The 22361-nt window shown below is 51.5% G+C and overlaps 8 protein-coding genes across 8 annotated transcripts; 5 read left to right on the forward strand and 3 right to left on the reverse strand.

The window, feature by feature from the left end:
* Positions 1 to 1746: 1746 nt before the first annotated feature.
* BROUX77_000957 (uncharacterized protein) lies at positions 1747 to 2602 on the reverse strand (the record flags this gene model as incomplete). Its single annotated transcript, XM_073753618.1, has 5 exons — positions 1747 to 1874; positions 1989 to 2079; positions 2176 to 2329; positions 2389 to 2456; positions 2516 to 2602. The coding sequence occupies 5 exons, from the start codon at positions 2600 to 2602 to the stop codon at positions 1747 to 1749; spliced, it is 528 nt and encodes a 175-aa protein (XP_073609192.1).
* A 632-nt stretch (positions 2603 to 3234) lies between these two features.
* On the forward strand, positions 3235 to 4524 carry BROUX77_000958 (uncharacterized protein; the record flags this gene model as incomplete). The annotated part of the gene is made up of 3 exons (XM_073753619.1): positions 3235 to 3262; positions 3328 to 3390; positions 3464 to 4524. The coding sequence occupies 3 exons, from the start codon at positions 3235 to 3237 to the stop codon at positions 4522 to 4524; spliced, it is 1152 nt and encodes a 383-aa protein (XP_073609193.1).
* A 1727-nt stretch (positions 4525 to 6251) lies between these two features.
* On the forward strand, positions 6252 to 8182 carry BROUX77_000959 (uncharacterized protein; the record flags this gene model as incomplete). The annotated part of the gene is made up of 4 exons (XM_073753620.1): positions 6252 to 6294; positions 6450 to 6604; positions 6670 to 7709; positions 7786 to 8182. 4 exons carry the CDS (start codon positions 6252 to 6254, stop codon positions 8180 to 8182), a joined length of 1635 nt encoding a protein of 544 aa, XP_073609194.1.
* A 301-nt stretch (positions 8183 to 8483) lies between these two features.
* BROUX77_000960 (uncharacterized protein) lies at positions 8484 to 9651 on the reverse strand (the record flags this gene model as incomplete). Its single annotated transcript, XM_073753622.1, has 2 exons — positions 8484 to 9552; positions 9635 to 9651. The coding sequence occupies 2 exons, from the start codon at positions 9649 to 9651 to the stop codon at positions 8484 to 8486; spliced, it is 1086 nt and encodes a 361-aa protein (XP_073609195.1).
* Positions 9652 to 10943: 1292 nt separating this feature from the next.
* Positions 10944 to 11798, reverse strand: BROUX77_000961 (uncharacterized protein; the record flags this gene model as incomplete). The annotated part of the gene is made up of 3 exons (XM_073753623.1): positions 10944 to 11323; positions 11465 to 11651; positions 11712 to 11798. The coding sequence occupies 3 exons, from the start codon at positions 11796 to 11798 to the stop codon at positions 10944 to 10946; spliced, it is 654 nt and encodes a 217-aa protein (XP_073609196.1).
* Positions 11799 to 12423: 625 nt separating this feature from the next.
* On the forward strand, positions 12424 to 13545 carry BROUX77_000962 (uncharacterized protein; the record flags this gene model as incomplete). The annotated part of the gene is made up of 1 exon (XM_073753624.1): positions 12424 to 13545. One exon carries the CDS (start codon positions 12424 to 12426, stop codon positions 13543 to 13545), a length of 1122 nt encoding a protein of 373 aa, XP_073609197.1.
* Positions 13546 to 13708: 163 nt separating this feature from the next.
* Positions 13709 to 15657, forward strand: BROUX77_000963 (uncharacterized protein; the record flags this gene model as incomplete). Its single annotated transcript, XM_073753625.1, has 2 exons — positions 13709 to 13778; positions 14510 to 15657. 2 exons carry the CDS (start codon positions 13709 to 13711, stop codon positions 15655 to 15657), a joined length of 1218 nt encoding a protein of 405 aa, XP_073609198.1.
* A 2843-nt stretch (positions 15658 to 18500) lies between these two features.
* Positions 18501 to 20071, forward strand: BROUX77_000964 (uncharacterized protein; the record flags this gene model as incomplete). The annotated part of the gene is made up of 2 exons (XM_073753626.1): positions 18501 to 18686; positions 18755 to 20071. 2 exons carry the CDS (start codon positions 18501 to 18503, stop codon positions 20069 to 20071), a joined length of 1503 nt encoding a protein of 500 aa, XP_073609199.1.
* Between the last annotated feature and the right edge of the window lie 2290 nt (positions 20072 to 22361).

The raw sequence follows: 22361 nt of genomic DNA on the forward strand, positions 1-22361 counted from the left end.
GAAGATGGCGATCATGAGCAAGAAATGTACGGGCAGAAGCTCAAAAGTCAGAGAGCACTGCCTCGTTAAGGAAACCGGGCTGGCTATCAAACACACGATCTATCACGAGTTTGCAATCCTTGTTTTTTAAGGAGTTCCCGACAGAGAGCTCTCGCTATCATATGAGCGATCAGGGAAAAAGGGCTATCCGTTCTTCTGCCTTGGACAGAGAGACTCTTGGTAGACAACAGTGCGGCCACTTCTTGGCTAGCCTAGATTGTATCGAAACGAGCCCAGCCATAGGCATTAGGAACTCTAGAAACGGGCAACCCTCCCCTAGCCCTGTATGCCAGGTCTGCATTGGTTTCTGGTGTGGGCCCAAGCCCGGAGCTTCAGAGCTCCGGGTCTGAAAACAACAAGCCCCACAACTCTATTTCATACTTGGGCACCCCCCTGCAATCCGCAATGACGCTCTCTGGGCAATTAAGCTGTTGCGAAGCCGAGAGGCAAGAGGAGCTTCCGCGTTCTGGCTACCACATTTTTCCTGTTTCCGAAATCCTGTGGCACTTGCGGTCTCGGATAGTGTTTGGTGTTTATATTCTACCAGAACATCTGATACTTGGGCCTATTTTTTGTGTGTGGAATCAACTGGCTTGGCTGGCAAGTCTTTGGCGCTTACCGTGGACTCGGTGTATGGAGAATGCACATATATCCGTAGCGTCTTCTAAATATCCGAATCAAACATGCATCTGTCCTTCTATTGTCCACGGATAACCGCAACGAGGCCGCCATTTTTTTCACCTTTTCTCGCAGCAGTGACATCAAGGTTTTTCTGACACTTCCACCAAGCTTGACAGAAGCGATGTTTGACGCTTGTTCCCTTCGAGGGAGCGTTTCAGGAATGCTCCATTCCCATTGGTCTTCTTCGCCCTGTGCGGCCCCACTCTCTACCACCACAGTCCGGCGAATACTACTTCGCACGTGTCTTTGCCACGATTTAAGGTTTCGCTTCACAGTACGCGCTCTGGCGCCGTTTCACAAACCATTATCAGCCATGTGAAACACGGTTGGGTGACCAGTAAAACACCCAAGATGGTGTATCTGAATGGCATTTCCTACACTCCTTGGTACAGATACATACATATGCTTATGCTTGTCTTGAAAACATAACACAAGGATACAACACTACTTAGCGCCATAAACCCACCAAGCTTCATGTAATGCGCCGGCTCACCGGATAAGAAAACTAACTAGCTCTGGTGAACAGGTAAAATCTGAGGTTTTGCTGTAACACGCCCTCCATGTTGCTGTGCGCATCAGCTCCCTTCTTCATGGCAATGATCCGCAGGACCAACACGGAGTCTCTTCAGCCCGAGTTGTTCCTGACACGCCCAGGCTGATTCTTCTCATTCTTGCTCGCTAGTTTTCTTTCATTGAGAGGCTATTGCAAGGTCTTATCTGCTAGCGAGGCGGTTCCATTTAAGCTATATGTCATCTCTTGCCAAGATGCCGGGCCAATGTTGACATGTATGCAGGCTTCCGCGTCGGAGAAAACATAACATCACTCACTTGTCTTCTTATCTGCTTTTCACCGCCCGCGTTTCACTGCTTTCCATTTGATGAAAAGCCCAAGTTCTACTCCCTTGGAGTTGTATGAATGCGAACTCACAGACTGCTCTTGTCTAAGCCAAAATCATGAACTATTATACTCTCTTGTTTTCAAACTTCCCAACAAAATATCACAAAATCTTCACCAAACGCTTTGGCTCATTGGGTATCATTTTTGGCAGCCTCTTGGGCCTCTTCTTCTTTTTTCTGTATCCCCTCATAAAGACCGGTGTAGTAGCCCGCATAGTACCATCCCATTAAAGCCTTCTTTAGCGTCTCATCTTTCACTACACAGCGAATACCCAACCTTCGTTAGCATACTGTTTCTTGGAGACCCACAGGGTCATGATAAGCGCTAAAATCGTTTAGAGATTCTTGAGAATGCTTATTTATCTCCATACCTTGTCCAAGAGGGCCGTGTTGGAGCATGGGAAGTTCATTGCTGACCATATTCGCGGGAATGCATGGCGATTCTGATGCGGGCTCGGGCTTCTATTCGAAAAGCAAATTCAACGTCATTAGAACTCTGCAGTAACGAGCCTTAACCATAACTTCAGTCTGCACCTGTACTGTGAATGTAGTACTTACTTTTAGAGATGGCTCTTGATTCGCCGATCCTTCTGTCGATAAACCTAAAGACACGTGCTTCTCCTCCACATACTCGGGCTCATACTCGTCATCGTCGTCTTTCATCGGCTCGTCATACTTGTCTTCAGACACCAAGTCGCCGTTGGCGCCGAGCCTATTTTGCGCTGAATCAGCATCTGGTTCTATTTGCCTTTGTGATTTCAGAGCACATACCCTGCGGCTGCGAGCTCTCTTTCAAGGTCTGCCTCAGTCTTAACCTTGTTGAAGATGCTGTGATATTTCTATTTTTTTTTTCGGTTAGCTTCTATATCTCGGGTTCATTTATCTCGAGGGTACTTACCGTGTACTCATCTAGAGCATCGTTCCATGATGTTATCAAGGCGGAATCATCCCACACATCGGTGCTGGATAGATCAATAGACGACATGGTCTTTTTGGCTGCGTCGTAGTCTTTGTATGTCGAGCGTAAAGGCAAGAATCGAGAATCAGCCTTGCCTTCTACTTGCCGTGCGTTTTATATGAAATACTTTGGTAGGATGATGAAATGTTAGTAGATTGACAGCAAACAAATGCACGTCGCGCTCAAAACATGGACTCAATGCTAATGTCGGTTATATCACAACGGGTCCACTTTTCTCTATTACATGAAAAACACAGGGTTCGAACCCTAATACAACCAACACATACCTTCAGCGAAAGTGAAGCGTCTTTTCATAATAGCACCTGTAATTTAGCCTCAGATTGGACAAACATGTAGACGTTGAAGCAAGTTCTGCCGTACCAAAATATTGCCTGACCTGAATGTATAAATCTAGTTAACAGCTCGTAATCTTTCTGGCTCTGCATAGGCGCTGAGTTTGGGCTTCTGGAAGTACTTTCCTACCCTTGTATACTAGTGGGGCGCATCGCTTTATCTGCAGACCGCCCGGCAGAATTTACAACTTTTTTTTTCACCTCCAAGTTGTCAAGTCTCGCGGCGCCTTCACTCTTGGGCCTATTGAAACACAACACAGTCTCCTTTCTCGTTGACGCAATACCATCTACACATTTTAAAAAAAAATGGCTCCTCAACTCAGAAAACGGTCGGGTAAGTGCCTCTTAAATCCTGGGCTCGCGAAGTAATACTAATATTTCTTGTTGTTTTTTGCGCAGCGTCTTCTGCGACTGCCTCTCCCGCTGTGGCCAAAGCCACTCCCGTCAAGAACAAGCGCAAAGGTTTGTGTCTCGTCGCCCAATCACGATTTTGGCCGATATATATGAGGCGCATACTGACTGACTACCTCTCTAGCTGCCGAGGATAGCTCCCCTTCCGTGACCAAGAAGCCCAAAGCTGAACCCAAGTCGACGCCGAAGGGCAAGACCACTCCCAAGACCAAGAAGGCCAAGACTCCTAAGGTTGAGCCGGAAGATGAGCCCAAGGCTGAGTCAAAGGAGGATGCCATGGATGTTGATGAGGAGGAGCCTGCTGCTGATATCACAATCCAAGACGAGGATGTCGAGGAGGAGGTTGATGCTGAGTTGCAAGCTTTGGCCGCTGGCCTTGACTCGGACAACGAAGGCCCTTCCAAGTCCAGCTTCAAGCCTGGTCAAGACGTCGGCAAGATTCCCGAGTTGAAGGGCAAGAAGAACAACAAGTCGGGCGAGAAGGAGCAGTCAGGAGTTGTCTACATTGGCCGCATCCCCCACGGTTTTTACGAAAACGAGATGAAGCAGTACTTTAGCCAGTTTGGCCCCATTGCGCGTCTGCGCATGTCGCGCAACAAGCGCACCGGCGCCAGCAAACACTTTGCCTTTGTCGAATTCTCCGAGGGGAGCACCGCGACCATTGTGGCTAAGACCATGGATAACTACCTGTTGTTCGGCCATATTCTTAAGTGCAAGGTTGTGCCGACGGAGAAGCTCCACGCCGACGTGTGGAAGGGCGCCAACAAGCGCTTCAAGAAGATCCCCTACAACAAGATGGAGGCCTTGTCGCTACAAAAGCCCAAGAGCGAGTCGAGCTGGGCCAAGAAGGTTGAGCGCGAAAATAAAAGGCGTCTAGATAACGCTAAGAAGCTCAAGGCTATTGGCTACAGCTACAAGCCTACGGTGGTCAAGAATGCGCCGGCACCCCAGGCTATTGAGAATGGCGAGGCCCCTAAGGCTATCGAGGAGAAGACTGAGACTATTAAGGAGGAGGTTGCTTCCGCGTCCGTGAAAGAGGAGGAAGTGGAGAAGGCCACGCCTAAGAAGGAGGCCAAGCAGCCCACTCCTAAGAAGGGCAAGGCATCTCCCAAGGTCAAGGCATCGCCCAAGTCGGCACAGAAGCCGACGCGGTCATCAACTCGCAACAAGAAGGTGACAGCATGAAGAGTAGGATGATTGGTGTGTTGTTAGCGATTGACGATGTATGATAGACGGCACATAGCAGTCTGCGTATGGATATGCACAAGTATGGGCGATTCTTGTTTTGCTTCACCATTGTTGGAAGGTCTAAGTTTTTTTTTTGGTCCGAGGTTTGCATGCTCGTGTTCCGTCGAGGTTAGGATACGACAAGTTTTGTTTGGGCGTTTAAAACAAGTTTAATGAGAAGAGTCACTTCACCAAGCATAACCAAGGCGCGCAACGCGGCGTAGGCAGACAAAAGTTAAGACGTGTTATTTTCATTTTTTTCATACATGTGCGAACATTGATGATACGAAGCATTGGAGATGTTCGTCCATAGCGAACCCATTCGCCCAGTAATGGTTTTAGGTAGGCGAACGGGATTATAAAGGACAGAATTGCTCTCCGTCAACCCTCCATCCTAAATCAGCCAAGGAGAAAGCTACAAGTAGCGCGGCAGTCTTTTATGTGGGAGGGTGTCGACGTGGAATATGTTTGGAGAAGAAAAGGAGAAAAAGAAAATCGATGAAAAGGTTGCTTCGTGAAGGCGCAATATATTCTTCAAAATTTTCTGAGGCAGGCGTCTCAGTCAGCAGCGGATCTGGCCCCATATAAACGTTGCAACATAGAATAGAGCCAGGACTGCTGGGCAGTGCATCCGTATGTGCATATGTATATACTACATATGCGTGACCAGATAGTTGCTGAAAACTGGTACAAATGTACATATGTACACAACTGCATGCTTGACTACACCCCATCAGTTCGTGGAAAAGAAAAGAGACGATGCACCTCATGTGACGACTCATTGCTGATCTACAACAACCAGAATGCGACGGAATATGGGACAGGCACAAAAAGCAACGTGAAGCGGACGTGTAACGATTCAGCCACAGCAAACATAGAAGTTCTTGTCACTTGATGCCTGCGACTCTTGGTTGAAGTTGACTTGAAAATGTACAAGTGTAGGCATATAAAGTGTTTGGCACAATACCTCGTTACCTCCAGCATCATCGCGGCCTTCGTGGCTCAGATGAGTCCCGTTTCAGGCCAGGTTCCTAGATAGCTAGTTAGACAAGCACATAATTCAGCTAGGCCCGGGGCCCCAAAGCCCAAGCATGCCCTGAAAGCCACTGTAGCCCAGGCTGTCTCCCCTGGAGAACAGGCTGTGCGCCTCCTACACTCCACGGCTGGATCTACTGCCAAGGCCTAGCACCCACTGTATCGGAACTACCATTGTGGCTTACGTGTGCACGAAGTCAACGTCAACGTGAACGACAACACCACCACACAGCATCAAGCCTCATAATTTCTGCGATTAGTCGTCCAGTGCATTGCTCCCATAACCCGCGCAGCACTTTGAACCTTCTGGCCAATGCGCCCAAACAAAACACCCCCATCAGCACCACGCGCCGCATTCCTCGCCAGCCTTGTGTTCTTATCGCCAGCTGCTCGTCAAGAGTGCCCGTGAAGGAAAAAAAAACCCGCTCCAACAACCTCGCTCGATCCCGAGTCGATGCATCTTGCCCGCAGATTCCCCACGGTCAATCATTCCACATATCCAGCTCCTGTCCAAGCTCTGCCCTGTCTGTCCTAGCCCATAGTACATACTCGCCTCCAACGCTGAAAAAAGGCGGCTCTACACACCAACACTACCCACTCTCTTGGCCACATACTTGTCTCTATAGACAATCTTTTCCGTCTTGCCAACCATGTCTCCAGCGCCGCCCGATGCCGCTGGCGCTGTGCCAGCTTGTAGGCCCCCCTCGTCCCCCTCCCCTCACGGCACCTGTACATTACATTATCAAAGTCTTCAGCCGACCGGAGGACCTGACGCACGAATGTCCCCTCGCATGCTAGAGATCAACTTCTACCCACAAAGAACCACTGGCTGACACTGCAACTTCAAGCTTCCGCGACTGGGAAGAAGAAGAACAACAAGAAAAAGTCCAAGAACTCGAAACCCAAAGATGCAACCCCCGCCGAGTCCCAATCAGTCCCCGACAACACAACCGAAATCGAAGCTGAAGTTAGGGAATCTCCAATTGAACCTTCAACACCTGTGGTACGAATTTCCATGGTAGAAACCCAATCCTTTTGTCTGTTCCTGCTAACAATGGCCTGATCCAGACGCAAGATATCCCCATCCGATCTGCAGCACAAGAAACACCTCCCGATGCCCTGAATAGCAACCCAAATGGCGTCCACCATGAAAACACAATCGGTTCCGCATCACGGATGGAGGACAGTGCTTCCCTCCAAGATGAAGTCGAAAAACTGCGCAGCCAACTACAAGCACTACAAGAATCGCACGACGCTGAAGTAGCACAATTACAAGAAGAAGTAGAGGAGTCCACTGCTGCCAAAGAACAGGCCGAGGAACAATACGAAGCGTTGCGCGATCGCGTAGAAAAGATCAAGTCGACCCTCGCGGAGCGTCTTCAAAGGGACCGCGTTGAACTGGAAGAAGCCAAGGAGCGCATAGACGAGCTGGAGGCCCAGAGTGACGAGCTACGCGGGCAAACAGAAGTGGCAAACAAGCGAGTAGACTCTCTTGAGCTTGAGCTTCACGAAGCCACCCGTGAACTGACAGGTCTGCGCAGTCGCAACAATCTGTCCGCCCAGAACTGGAACAAGGAGAAAGAGGATCTTGTTGTCGCGAACCAACGCTTGCGTGATGAGCTACAGTCTACAACCAACGCTATGAGCGAATGGGAGGTGATTGCCATGGAGGAGCGGGCTCTCAAGGACTCATGTGTCGATAAAATTGCCAGTTTGGAGGAGCAATTGGGCCAACTCAACGAGGCATATCTGTCCATCAACAGCATCAAGGACTCACAAGACGAGTCTATCGAACGCCTTCAGCGCGCACTTGCCGAGCTGCAGGAAACACGCAAGCGCGAGCTCCGCGACATGGTCGAGACGCACGAGGAGCAACTCAAGGCCCTCAAGGTTGCAGTGCAGGACGCTGATAAACAACTGAGCGAAAGCGTCGCCGAAAAGGAAAAGCTTAGTAAGGAGCTACAGCGAACCGCGCCGTTTGAGAAGGAGGTCAACGAGAAGAACCTACTCATTGGAAAGTTGAGACATGAAGCTATTGTGCTAAACGAGCACCTGACCAAGGCACTACGGTATCTGAAAAAGACAAAGCCACAAGACCAAGTTGATCGGTAAGTTAAAGTGCTTTCAACATACCTCCAACTCCACACCAACCAAGAGTCACAACTAACCTACTTTTCCCCACAGACAAATCGTCACCAACCAGCTTGTGCACTTCCTCTCACTCGACCGCTCCGACCCCAAGCGGTTTCAAATTCTCCAAGTCATGGCCTCTTATCTTCAATTCACCGACGAAGAGCGCGAGCAGGCCGGCCTTGCGCGCCCCGGCACCTCGACCAACAGCCTGCGCCTGCCTGCGTCGCCCTTTGCGCGTACGCCCAGCAGTCCGTCGCTGCACTCGGACTTCTTCTCAGACCCCGCCGCCTCGTCGGCTGCCACTGGCGCGTCCAGCAAGGAGACGCTGGCAGAGCTGTGGGCTAATTTCCTCGAGCGCAGCGCCGAAGAGGGCGTGGGACCCGTGGGCGGCAAGGCTCGGCAGGGTAGCGTGTCTAGTGTGGGCACTCGGTCGGACACGCGAGGATAGACTGGGGTTTCCGCGTCACCAAATATATAGCACTATGAACATGTAAGCATATTGGTATCAGTGAGCTCTTGAGGATAGTGTTCCCTAAAGCTCTGTGCCAATTTCTTGAAGTATTAGTCATGTTGAGTCGTGATTTTCATGTTCATACTTGAGCAGCCGTGTAAACTTTATATGAGAGACGGTTCGGTTTTATCCAGTAACTGTTCAAAGTTCACTTCTATCGCGAGTTCTAAGTTCACCCCAAGAATCTACATACAAAAATCATGTCTACAGCAATCTGACAGCCAGTCTGAAACCCCATCTACGCCACGGGCACTTCACTCTTGCGGCCTTTTGCCTTTTGCTCAGCCTCCGCCAGCCAAGGGCTCAAGATGTTAGTTGCGTACAGCTGAGCGCTGCGAGTGACCGCCGATACGTCTATCCTGTTGTTCCCGACAGCATCGTTGACGCTGTCAACAACCTCGCGGTCCTCCATGAGCTGCTGTGTGACCCTGGCTTCAGACGTCCAGTACGTGTTGGCGTGGTCGCGCATTTGGGCGTTCCGCGAGACCGTGTTCTTGAGAATCCCAGCCGCATTGATCTTTGATGCAACGACAGACAAGGACTTGTTCACAGCCTCGACGCGCACCGCAGCTGGCTGTGCCTGCACGAATGCGCGGTTCGTTGCCGTGAGGTACATGAGGATGGTCAATACAGTGTTCATGCAGGCCAGGCCAAACAGACGAACGGTATTAGTGCGCCAGAAGAACATGTCGAGGTCAGCAAGGCGTAGGGCGCGCGCATTGAGCTTGTAGTTGTAGGCATGTACGTTGTACAGATCAATCGTGCCCAGCACGATGGCGACCAGCACAGCCGGGTTGCGCCAGCGAAGTGTCCAGCGGCCAGCGAGCAGCGGCGACGTAGCCAGAGCGATAGCGAGCACGTTGAGCAGGTGCGGCGCTACGAGGGCGGGCAGAGCATAGACAAAATAGACTGTGGGCCGTTCGCTAGAGCAAAAGACACAGTCGGCCAGCACGGCCGGGCCGTACTGTAGGTACAGCAGGCGCGACTCGAGGTTGACAAAGCGCGCGCGCAGGGCCTCGTCGGCGGCGCTGAGCGGGTTCACGGCGGCTAGGCGATTGAATAGCACGTCGGCGGGGATCTGCAGGCGCGAGCTGGTTTGCGTGAAGACATTTGCTGGGGCGCGCAGCAGCGCCTGTAGCACGAAGAATACGGAGACCGAAGTCAGGAAGACAAGCCCATGGTAGGCCTTGGTAGGAAGAGGTTGGGGCGCCAGGCCGTGGCGCGCTGCGGCAGTGCGCTGTGACTGGTAGTATGCATAGGCACGGGGAATAAGGATGGGGCCGAAGAAAATGGCCAGGCTCTTGAATCTGGTGGCGGGACAAAGGGCAAGATGTTAGCAATACTTCATGTCATGTAGCGGGAGGGGATGGGTGAAAGAGAACAACTCACGTCACCCACAGCGACATCGTGACGATAGTGGAGGCAGCTTGCCTGCAGGCTTGGACGGCCAGGCAGAGGAACGAGACAGAAGAGAAGACGGGAGTGAATCAGAAAAAAAGGACACGCAGAGAGCGGAACACACGATGGTCCGCCGGAGAAGTACTTCAGATGCCCCAAGTTTGGATCAATGGCAAGAACGCTGGGGGCGCTGGTGCTCGATAAAAGAACATGTGGCAGCCAAGCTCCCTTTGACGACGAGCCGGCGACTTTAGGGCGTCTGGCACAGCACCTGGGAGTGGGGGACTGTCCTCTGTAATTATAGTGTCTGGAAACAAGCTTTGATGCTGCTGGGGGGTAGAACTGTGAATTCAATTTCGTGATCACATAACTATGTAGTACTAGCTAAAAAATACGTCACACGTGAAATTCACGCCTAACATGATCTTCTCTTTATCGCCGCCCAATTGCCCCATCACCTTGCCTCAATCTTCCTGTGATGCGGTCCCAAGTACACAGCTAGACGCGCATGGGCCGGATATTCTCAGGCTAATGCATTCGAGATCTTGTCCCACTCTGCTTAGTCACCGGTCCCACCACCCCACAAAACGCCGCCTTTATAAACGCCTGTCGCATCGCAAAACTTCCACGACAAAACCTTTCCTACTTTTCGCCAAGTTCATCCCAACGAGAAAGGTTTCCCCCCCGGATGGGACTTTTCCGCACAGCCGCCTTCCGAAACCGATTACAGTCTCTTTTCTCTTAGTCATCACGCCCGAGACCAATCAAGCCGCGAGTAGCACTCTCAAACTGCAGTCTTTTATTTCGAGATTTGCCAGCGCTACCTCCCGGCTTGTCCGTCTCTCTCGGCTGATGCTACTGTCGGACATCCAATAAAAAAAATACCAAACACACGACAACGTGAGCGGCGCTTTCGAAGCTTTGGTGATCTCTTCAGTGGTCATCATAGTCAAATTTGCGCCAAGAACAATCCTCGCAAGAGGAGAATGACTCCCTTGAGCATTCGTCTAGGTCGTGTTACAAAGTCTCAGCTTTTAGCAATGAGGAACTTTGCGTCAAATCAAACCAGATACATTTTATTCCCGTGAACCAGGTGTTTTCGTAGTATTTCAGGCCCTCCCTCACATTCTATCGACAGTGAAGGACAAAGCCGTGCAAATTTTCTTCATGCAACTAGTGATTGCTCAGTCCAATATGTTGTTTTAACCCTAAATATGAACATAAACGTCGTCAACCCTGGTTCTGACCACTTCTCGTCGAGTTAATTCAAAAATGGGCTTTTGTATCATACATAACTACTCTACAACTCCTTCTTTTCCTCTACTTGCGTGTTTTCAGACTCACTTGATTTATCCTGCGCGGGCACCTTGACTGGGACCTTCTTTTTGCTTGCAAGGCCTGCGATGATCGTTGTGAACACCATCACTAGCACATCAGAAGCCAGCTTGATGGCTATGGCGCAGGCAACCTGCCAGGTGCCAATGCTCACGCTGCCCAAAGGAGCCTTGGGCAATGAAAGAAACCACTCAGCGTAGTAGGGGAACAGGTTCTTGGGCAGCCAAAACATGGGCTCGCGCGAGAACCAGAAGGGGATGATGTACTGCGGGGCGCGGGTGATGAGCAGGCGGAGGGCATTGATGATGGTGTTGTACTGCGACTGGACGGCATCGAAGTTTTGCTCTGTAGAGGACACATGACGTGTTAGCAATATATGGTCTTGAAATTGGCGAGTCCCAGACAAACATGGAAGCGCAACGGAGACGACAGAGTTGCAACGAGGAGAATCGTCCTCAAAGATCCGGCTACAGGTAAACAACGTACTCTTCTTCTCCAGTCCTTCATATAGTTTATCGTGTTTGCGGCGCAATCTTGCCCACTTAGCAAATTCATCTTGGCTGCTTGTAGCCAGCATCTCCTTGCGGACGGCGAGGTACTCGGTTTGTAGTTTTCGTTTTTCGGCGGCCATCTGGGAGGGGCCGATAGGGAGCAGAACCAAGATCCGCCAGAGCTACAGTCGCAAGCAGGGTGTCAGTAACTCGCAATCGCACAGATGACAATAAATACGCACGAGGTTGTTTATGGCGGTGGTGCCAACGGCGTTGATCAAGTGAACAACCGCCTCCAGCAGAAAAATGACAACCATGAGGGACAGCATCGTGATGGCGCGTGGGGCCGGCGTCGGGACCAGGCGAGTAAAAAAAACAAAGGGACTCAATGCCGTGAGAGCAAAATAAAAGAACCGCTTGGGCAATGCAAGAGTGTCGGCGGACTGCGATGTAGTTGCGGCACCGCGAAGTGGCTTTTTTGGCAGGTGGAGGCTTAGCTTAGCTTGAAGATAGCCAAAAAGGCTGGCCTGGTCATAAATGTGGGGCCGTGTGATGTCAGTTTGGTGACGATAGCAAACTATGCAGCCTTGCAGGCCACGTCTCAGCTCCAGTATAGGCCCTCAGGCTTTGGAAAAGAAAGGCTATAAAAGAGAGCAGGATGAAGAGAGTTCAATATCAGAGAGTGTGTTTTGTTGAGTGGGCGGGGGATATCATAGAAATATGCCTTTTCGGGAGTGAACATGATCTATGAAAGAGTAGCGTGTAATAGCGTTGTGAAGCCTCTGTAAATAGCTGTGCGAATCAGCGGCTTAACTGCGATCTCACCACCAACACCTCAACACCGCCGCAAACTGATATCAACAAAAGTCTCCCACTACATCGCGAACATCTTTGGTCTGGTATAGTGAAACCAGCCATTCAATCCCACTACTGCCTCTCCACCAAACAACTCCCATGTCTCGAGCACTAGACCCCAAGGCAATCGCAGCGCTCAAGACCGGCGACCACCAAAAGATATCCAATGACATAGCCGATGTTTTCACATACAACAGTGGCGGTGACGTTGATCCACGGCAGCCTCTGATTGAAATCGAGATCCTAAGCGGCTTTGGCTTCGATCCAACCAGAAATATTCTGCAGGACGATAACGCTGTCGCAGTTCCAAAGCTGCGTCTCGTACAGGCTTTCTTTGTAGCGCGGTCGTTTTTGCTAGAGCAGAAGCAGCAAATCGCATTGGGAAAAGCCGTGAATGACCAGGCACTCAGCGAGCAGTTTCACAGGGCTACGGCAGTGTGTCTTCTTATGGATGCGGAGAACTTGACCGCAGCCAATACACGCAAGCGGCTCATTGTCCAGGGACTGGCGGTGGCACGCACCTCTGCTACGGCCCCAGCTTCATCTCCTTCAGAGCCTGGCAAGAGTGCATCTCCTTTTATCCATCTGCTACGCCGCGAAAAGTGGCTGCTGGACAGCCTGCTTACTAGTCGCCTGCATCGTCATACCAAGTCTCCGACACTATGGAACCATCGACGCTGGCTGCTGGACCTCTTCCGGCTCCACGGACTCGAGACCGAGGTTGACGCAACACGGGAAGTGGCAAGTATAGTGGGCGTATCAGGGGAGAGACATCCTCGTAACTACTATGCGTGGAATCACGCACGCTGGCTCGTACGCCACTTCCATTACGAGGCAGCAGAGCTAGTGGAGATGGCTAAGAATTGGGCATGGCAGCATCATACGGACATCTCGGGCTGGTCCTTTCTAGTCTTTGTACTAAATATCCACCGAGAGCTAGCACCATCAGTGTACCGTGGCACGCTCGGGCTAGCAGAGAGTCTACACTGGCGCAACGAGTCGGTCTGGTGGTTCTTGAGAACCGTTTCAGCAGGGAGCATGTTAGATGTAGACGGGAAAGCGGTGGCAGACCACAGGGCTGCCTTTGTCTGCCTGGGCCGGAACCTGTTTGAGGGAGACGGAAGGGACCAAAGCGACCATGCAGAGGAGGAAAGGAGCATGTGGATAAAGGCCAAGACATGGACTGAGAAAAATCGGGATAAACCGAAGAACCTGCCTTGACGAGTCTCCTGCAGGACATGCTGGGCTGGAACAATAACACAGTCTTGTGACAGTTTATCAGGTTTTTTTTCGATGTTGGTGCACAAGTACTCGTACAAATTTTGTATGCATGCTTGTATGCTGGTACCTATGGTTATTTGCAGACACATTTGAATGTCTCAGTATGTCTCTAGACACGAGACTTAACAGTCAGGGCCTGGTTCCAGTTTTCAGCTTCAGTCCCGGTCGTCCAAGTAAGCCAGCTACATGTTGTAGTATTTGGCTTTTAGCTGCAAATGGCACCGAGAAACAAATATGTGTGAGATCTTTTCGGCTACGGATATACTACTACAAGTTCGCAGGGAAGAAGGGGCATGGCAAGGCGGAGATGGCTCTCTAGGTTGAAATTGGAAGATTCGGCAGATCAAGACGAGCACAGATCGCCCCGAGCTGAGAGACGAAGGCAGGACGATGTGCGCGTTGGAGGCTGATTACTAGTAGGGTTAAATTTGAACACTTGATCCAGACCTCTCTGATCTGATCCTCTTTTCCTTGCACCCCTGGAAATGTTTTGTTAGTGGCGTTATTAGTTAGCGTCTGAACCCCTGAGTCTACGTCGAAAGTTGGTTGTAATCCTACAGTTATCAAGCCATACGATGATGATGGGCAGAGAAAAGACAGCAAGCTGTTGGCGGGCTAGAGTGATACTGTGGGTGTAGGAAGCAGATCCAAAACATGCCTTTAGTCTTTGTGTCTGTATGGACACTTTATAGAACTTTTCGAGTGTTGGTGCTGCACCCGTATACTTGTCTGGTCTCCTGTGTGAGTACTTAACGTCTGACACATGTTTTTGTGTACCTCCCCCCCCCCCACATTTGCGTAACCCTTAAAATACACTATAGTTAGCTGATGTGAGGGGACTATCTCGAAACACCCTGTCAGGCCGCCGTGCGCATTGCAAGCCTCGACGAACTCCACCCTCTAGCGCGATTAGCTAGAGCACGCACATCCACGCGCCTGACGCTACGACACAGAGAACTGCCCCGAGCGCCCCCCGCCACACGCATCTTGCCGCTGGCCTACCCACCACCAAAACCGCCAGAACCCAAGGATGCCCGGCGCATCCGTGCCGCCAAGTCGCGCATCGCCCGAATCCCTTACTGCGACCTGCAGGTTTTCTCAGACGGGTCCAAGCTACAAGATGGTTCCACAGGAGCCGCTGCGGCCCTCTACATCGCAGGCTTGGAACTCCCAACGGTCTCCACCCATCTGGGTAAAATGATGGAGGTCTACGACGCCGAATTGATCGGGGCACTCGCAGGCCTCAAAGCTGCACTCCAATCCCCTGCCGCCACCTTCGCCGAAAACGTCATCGTCATGCTCGACAACCAGGAAGCTGCTTACCGGCTCTTGGTCGGCCAACCCACTCTGACGTCGCAAGACATCATTCTCGATTTCCGCGCCACCGCCGACCGGTGGCCACTACGCACCCGCAACTCCATGTCACCTGGCCCCGGGAAGGTCATGGTACAGTGGATCCCCGGACACACCGACATCCCCGGCAACGAAGCTGCAGATCGGGCGGCCAAAGCAGCCGCATCCACCCCTCCTCCCGAGCATCATGAATCTGTGTCCAGCCTGGCGGCCCTCGCATCGTGGGCCCGGTCACAACACCTGAAGAACGTCACCGCCTACTGGCACGGCAACATCCCAGGAACATACCTGGAACTGCAGATCCCATGGTACGTAAAAGCCCCACCTGAACTCCATCTACCCCGATTCTACCTGAGCTACCTCCTGCAATGCCGGACAGCCCACGGGGACTTCGCCTACTATCATGAAAAGCTCGGGCATCCTCCGGAAGGGAGGACATGCGCCTGTGGCTCTGCCAAATCTCCCACGCACTTCCTGCTGTGCAGACCCGCCCGGAGGCAGGCGGAAATCGCCGAGCCCAAACTCCGCCTTGGTAGTATCCACGTCCTCCTGGGCACCCCCAAAGGCGCCATACTCTTTGCTCGCTTCTTAGGGGCATCAAATTTCCTGACGCGGTACGCCGTACCCGTCCACTTTCACCCCAATGAATCTCTGCCTGTGACAGGCCTGGCCGAAAGGCCCCAGTCATCATCTCCCTAAAGTAGTAGCCTCCACTCTCTCGTGTAGCTATATCATTGCACCCTGCGCATCGCGGGTGTTGGCCGTAGTTTTCATAGAAGTCCGCATGTCCCCACCAGGATGAGGTTGTGACTCACGAGCACCTTCCCCGGGCCTTGCCCCTAGGGTTGCCATGCACGTGACAGCTCCCTGCGCGACTATAAAAAGTAATAATAATAATAATAATAATAATAATCTCGAAACACCCCGTCCCGTTTCTGCGTGACAAAGTCTACAATTTCTCGGAAGCAGCAGATCAGATCCCACAGGGACGGCCGAGTCTCTGCGGCTTTCGGAGCTAGCTGACAGCAGCAGAGTAGAGGAAGGGGGAGAGGGAGGGAACAAGGAGGAGTAGAGTAATACAAGGGAGAGAAAGAGAGAGAGACACGGGTGCGGAATCTTGAAACAAAAGACTCCAATATGCAGCCAACCAGACCTCTACATTGGGAGTAGCAGCACCGGAGAGTAAAAGTGCGACGAGCAGCCAGCCAGTCCAAATCGTGACAGTGCTGACTGGTATTTTCATGTGATGCTGTGAACCCCCACAAAACCGAGTCTAATACATACATGCATTATGCCAAGGCAACGGCAACGGCAGGCTGCATCTGCGTTCACGCTGTTTTGACAACCTAAAACAAAAGTTGGTAGGTGGGATTTCTAGTTAGTTATCGGAGAAATTCAGCTTGGCTTTTATGAGGGTGACGTCATAAACAATTGCGCAGCAGCTGGGGATGGGTGGGTTCCTGGAGAACCAGGGTTGATGTGTGATGGTAACCCTAGTATGGCACTCGAGAGTGGAGGGGGTTGTTGGAGTTGAAGTTGTGCAGTTTTTGGAGAAGCATTTTGAATATAAGTCTCGCATTGTTAGCGGACCTGTCTGGGACACTGTTGGCGGCGAAGTTCTCGGAAAACAATGTCTAGTTTGCTTGTGGCGAGTTTGAAGGGAGAGACATGTTTGCTTGCTTTCTTTTTCTTGTCTTGGCCTTGCTGTGGTGGCGGAGGGACCAGAGAACCAGAGAGAATGGTGGGTGTACAGCAGATTTGAGAGAGCACGGGTAGCAAAAGGAACGCGTCTGGGTGTATATTAAATATAAGATATCGAGCTGTCGGCGGCTCTTGAACAATAGCGACCCGCCATGGATCGTTCTTTTCCTGATGTGCTTTGCTACTGTTGAAGGCAATTAAGCTGGGCGGTGCAACTTGAGATCCGAGTGTTTCTTCTTTTTTTCCTACTTTTTTTGCTCCTCCAGCGGGCCATAGCATCTACTGATATTATAGTAAGTGATACGTTGTTCGAATAACGCTGCGGCGGGCGACTGGCAACAGAGAGCTACTTGGCGACTACTAGCACCACCGGGCTTGACTTTTGGTGGGAAACAACTTCTAGCTCTCAAAGAGCCTTTGTGCCGCCGAGGGCGAACGTATACCTCCATAATTCTGCGGTTTTTTTTTAGAGCCAAGTCTCCAAAAAGATCGACAGGCCCTTGTCCTATATCGCCGTACATTATCCTTGGTACCAACCTCTGTGGAGTCTGCCAATACAGGTACAGCATACAATTGGCTTTTAAGCTCTTGACATAGGCCCTTTTTGGAAACTTGAGTACGAGATACGCCGCGTGAAAGCTCTCGGGCCAGCGTGCAGTGGGCAAGTAGAAAATACGCCAGACGTGTGCGTGTTTGTGGGAGGCTGTCTTGGACCGACCGAGAGACACGAGCATTCGCTAGAAGAACCGACCACCCGACCTGACTACGCGCAGGCGCATCTTACTGTCTCTTTTTAAAGTCTGACGGCCCCCGTTTGTCTCGGTTTCTTAGCCATCTGCATTCCTCGTGTTGGCTGTTGGCGGCCGGGTCTTGCATCTATACATAACTGCTACTCAGCTTAGCCTAGTGCCCTGCCACGCCTGGAAACGACATTCCCTTCGCCTTCGCCGCCTGGTCCGGCGTGTTGGATGTGTTTATATTTCATATCTTTTCCTCGTCTGCTCATTCCCAGTGTTTCTTATACATGAACTCCCGCCAAACTCCTCCCGAGAGTCGCCCCTCCCAGCTCTCACCAACACCAACGCCAACGCCAAATCCAACCGTCCTCTGCCTGGCTCTCCAGTTGCTCTTTAGCTGGCCGCTCCTCTCCACCATTGCGCTAAAGATCTCCCTCTAGCCCCTGTACTTTGATCTTCCTTCGTGTTAAGCGAAGAGACGAAGAAACAAAAAGTCCGGGCGCCAACCATTTGCACCCATCGCGCCCACATAATCACTAATCATACCCATACTGGTCCATCGATCCATATCCATGGCTATCTGCTGGGTGTGGTATGCCTGTCACCTCGTCTGATTGCGGTCGACAAGTCAAATATCAAGTCCAAGCCAAAAACCAAGCCACCGACAAGTCCGTTTCCAGTGACGGCATTGTATATAAAGATATTTGTCTTCCAGTCATTTGACTTGGCCTTGGTTCCTGTTATCGGTGCTCTTGGCCCGTTGCTTCTATTCCGACAACAACCTGACCTCGGGCGCAGAAAGAAAAAGCAAGTAGGACGGCCTATGATAATTCGCAGAGTTAGCTGTAGGTCAGACTTTCGTCATATCGTCCTTCCCCTCTCATCTTTGTTTCAGGGGAATAGTAAGACACCACTTGAGTACAGAACGAACTAGTTACAGTTCTTCTATTCTTCTGTGTTCTCTTTTGACGAGGGAGATTCTTGTGTTAATACGGCTCATTTTCCGGTCCCGTGGAAGTGTGATACGACGTTCTGTCAAGTCGCTGTCCTGCGCATCACAGAGCACCACATCTGCGTGACCCGACATAAAGATAAGCCGCCACAATGAAGTTGAATACTATTCTTCTTATCCAGGCCTTGTGTCTCTCACCGGCCTCTGCGTTTTACATCTGGAAGCCCTGTGTTGAAGACGGCTCTTGTACGCACCCGGCCCATGCTGCAGTGGTCAAAGACAAGGTTGAGGCGAGGGAGAACATCGTCACCCTGGATCTAGTACGAAGGGCGCATCCGGTAAGGCCTTCTCCCCCCGCTCAAACAAATAAGACCTTCTATACGGCATGATACTGACAATGCTCTAGCGTGCAACCAAAGGTCACAAACGCCCGTCTTCGCCCCGCGTCGGTGGCTTCGGAAAACGCGACTCCAACACATACGAAGTCCTCGAAGCGAATGACCCGTCGTATGCCTACAGTGTGGGTATCGACCAGGATGGCTCTGACCTTTCGTACTTTATTTCAGTCGGCGTCGGCTCCGAGGAAACACCTATGTACATGCTGGTGGATACCGGCGCTGGGAGCACCTGGTTGATGAGCGCTGATTGCTCTACCGATGCGTGCAAGCTACACAATACATTTTCGGCCAGCGAGTCAAAGACTTTTGTAGAAGAGGACCAGAACTTTAGAATCTCCTACGGCTCAGGATCCGTGAATGGATCCACAGTTACCGACTCCCTCAATGTCGCAGGCCTCAAAGTGAGCATGACCTTTGGCCTTGCAAATTACACCTCGGACGACTTTGAGAGCTTTCCCTTTGACGGCATTCTTGGCCTGTCACTCAACGCCGGCAGCACCGACAGCTTCACCAAGAAGCTCACAGAAGCATCGGAAATCCGCAACAAGATCTTCTCCGTGTTCCTGGCCCGCGCCAGCAGCAACGTCAACAACGGCGAACTGACGCTCGGCGGCATCAACAGTGCGCGCTACACCGGCGACATCACCTACACCAGTCTGGCCTCTAAGACTAATGGCGACTGGTCGATCCCACTTGACGGCGTCTCATTCGATGGAAGCGACGCTGGCATCTCTGGCCGCACCGGCTACATTGACACGGGCACTTCGTACATCTTTGGTCCACCCGACGATGTCGAAAAGTTGCACAGCATGATTGATGGTGCCAAGACGTCCGACAACTCGCGCTGGTCGGTGCCCTGCGATACTGACAAGACCCTCGAGTTTACGTTTGGCGGCAAGTCGTGGGCGTTGCAGACGGAGGACTGGATTTCGGTCGCCAGCGACGGCAATTGTTACAGCTACATCATGGGCATTGAAGTCGTCAAGGGGGGCTGGCTGATGGGCGACGCCTTCATCAAGAACGTGTACTCTGTCTTTGACATAACCAATCGCCGGATTGGTTTTGCTGAGGCCAAACAGTCCACACCGACGTCGACGACAGCCTCTGCTTCCGCCACCAGTACCGCCAGAGGTTCCACGACGACAGCCTCTAAGAAGGGATCCTCGTCTGCAGTCGAGACTAGCGCCACGGCTGAAGCCCAGCAGTCGGAATCAACCGCCGCCGCTGACACTGCAGCCGTCGCACAAACGGCCGGGGCGGTTCTTCTGCCGCTCAATGTCTTTGCATTGATTCTGCCTCTGGCTGTAGCTGTGCTCAGCCTGTGAGGATGTTTCTTTCCTTTCTTTGTTTTTTTATCTGTCGCGTCGTTTGTGTCCCTTTTCTACGCGCCGACGTTGAAAGACCACTCAGTGCCGCTAGGCCCTTATCGCTCCCCTCCCTGGCCCCGTCTCGATATCGCTCATCACATATCCCATGTGCTCTTCTACATGGCTACAGTCATGCATGCCGTGCATTAGCGAGATGCGGGTGACCATTCCCGACTCCACAGATCCCGAGCTGATTTTGCACAGTTCTGTTGGTCTATTGGCGTGGCGGCATTGGACGGGCTGGGACTTGTGTCTGTAACAAGGACGAGTCTGGAGCTTGCGCTGCTGGTTTGTCTCACCTGCAACACCGGCCAGCGCCTGTCTCCAGTCCACGGGAGAGAGAGGCGCCCTCCGTTTTCCATCATATTTACTTTATTTCCGCACTTGCGCTCGCTTTAAACTCCGGCTCGGACTTGGTTTGTTTCTCCGTGCATCCCACGCATTCTTGGACTCATTTTTCCTTTGCTGAGGTGCTGTATCTGCTTTTCTTTGTTCTGCCATCTATTTTGTTATTTCCATCGGTCCGAGAGACCCAGAGACTATTTCTTGGTGTATTTTCTTTGTCTTTTCTTTACGGCGTCGACATTGGACGTAGCGCACCGCTTGTAACATGATTCTTTCAGTGGTCTTGTAATACCAAACCCGCACTTTCTACACCTCAAGATCTTCATCGTACTGTGGAAAGCAACCTCCAAACTCAACAAACATGATTTCTTGCGCTTTCTTAACCGTTTATTTTGGCGCCTGGATGAACTTCGGTTGTTCTATCAAGCCCCATCTGGCTAGCCACTAGACAAGGCAAGGCTGAGAGTTGCCATGCTGGATTTTGCGGGGATTGTGTGGTTGCCCCACAAATCAAGCACTCTACCTTCCAGCCTCGTCTGGCCTTCACATGAAAACCCCTTGGTCGTTACAAATAGCAGTTGCTAGTTTTGACGGCAGCGCGGGGGAAAGGGATTGCGAATATTGTAGGGCAATTACTAACTATGTAAGCCTCTGGCTGCACTGCCGGCTGCCTTGGACCCAATATATGGACGTAGTTACTCGAATGGGACAGGAGGAGCCAAGGTATGCCGTTTCTCCTTGCAACTGCGATATTTATGTGCTGGTACATGCAATCCTGTAGTTAGCTAATTGGGCAGTTGCATGGAGCTGTTGAAACTAACTCCACACTGTCACGATTATTTCAGGAGAAAGGCAATTGCCCACGGAACAGTCCTGCCAAAAGCCCGCTTCGGACTCTTCGGACTCGGGGCGCACATGCGGCCCTTTCGTCTTGGACTTCCACAAAAGCCTTTGCCCCGATCCACGGTAGGATGGCCATGGGCACATATTCGGCCGTAATTTCACGCCCCTTTCCCTTTCTTAAACATCTCTGGCCTCTCGTGTGCTCTCTTTTCCCGGGCCAGCGACCAGGGTTCCATGTTCCATGTTCCATGGCCCGGCCTAGGGGCAGATGCCTGTCACTCTTTCCTCTGTCTATTGGCCAGTCTGTTGCTGTCCTCTTTGTCTCCATCTCTTTCTTAACGTCTAAACAACCTTCTGGGCCTGCTTTTGACCACCGTTTTGGGTTTCACTGGCGCTTTATATGCCACTATTGCTAGCTTTCCCGCCAACTTTGATTTTTATTTTATTTTAATTTTTTTTATTTGCATTTTCAGCAACGAAATCACGACTCCAGATTCAATACTCCGATACTTCACGACCACTTGGCCAATACCTACGGCGTCGACCCCCTCGCTATTGTGGTCCCTCTCGTTCCCTCCGGCTCGCTCGCTGTGGCCTGCTCCAGTCTCCAGTCCCACACCCGCGTCGCCAAAGAGCCCATTCGCTGCTTCTTATTTGTTCCCCAAGCTCCGACACAGCCGGCCCCGAGCGCACCTTTCCTCTTCCTCCCTCTTAAACTGTTCTGTTCTCTCTCCTTTGCTTCAGCCCAATCTCGCATCGCCTGTCCAAGTACCACTGCAGCCTTCACTAACGCCTAATCTCCTCGACTCCCCGCCCACCGCTTGCCTCCCACCCCCCGTCGGCCTAATATCAAAGCCACGCCTATACATTTCCCAAATATTGGTGCCTATTTTGTCGTGAACAATATCAACTTGGCTGTTCTCTGATCTTGATCGTCTGGTGATTCCCTATTGTGTGTGTTCTTCTTGTCCAAGACCACCCGTTTATCTCCCGCCGCCGCCGCCCCCTTCTCTCTTGTATTTGTACAGTTCCCAGGCAAAATGCTAGAGATCTCTTACCA

Source organism: Berkeleyomyces rouxiae (assembly GCF_048999995.1).
Source record: "Berkeleyomyces rouxiae strain 22BRR77 chromosome Unknown BrBRR77_ptg000001l, whole genome shotgun sequence".
NCBI lineage: Eukaryota > Fungi > Ascomycota > Sordariomycetes > Microascales > Ceratocystidaceae > Berkeleyomyces > Berkeleyomyces rouxiae.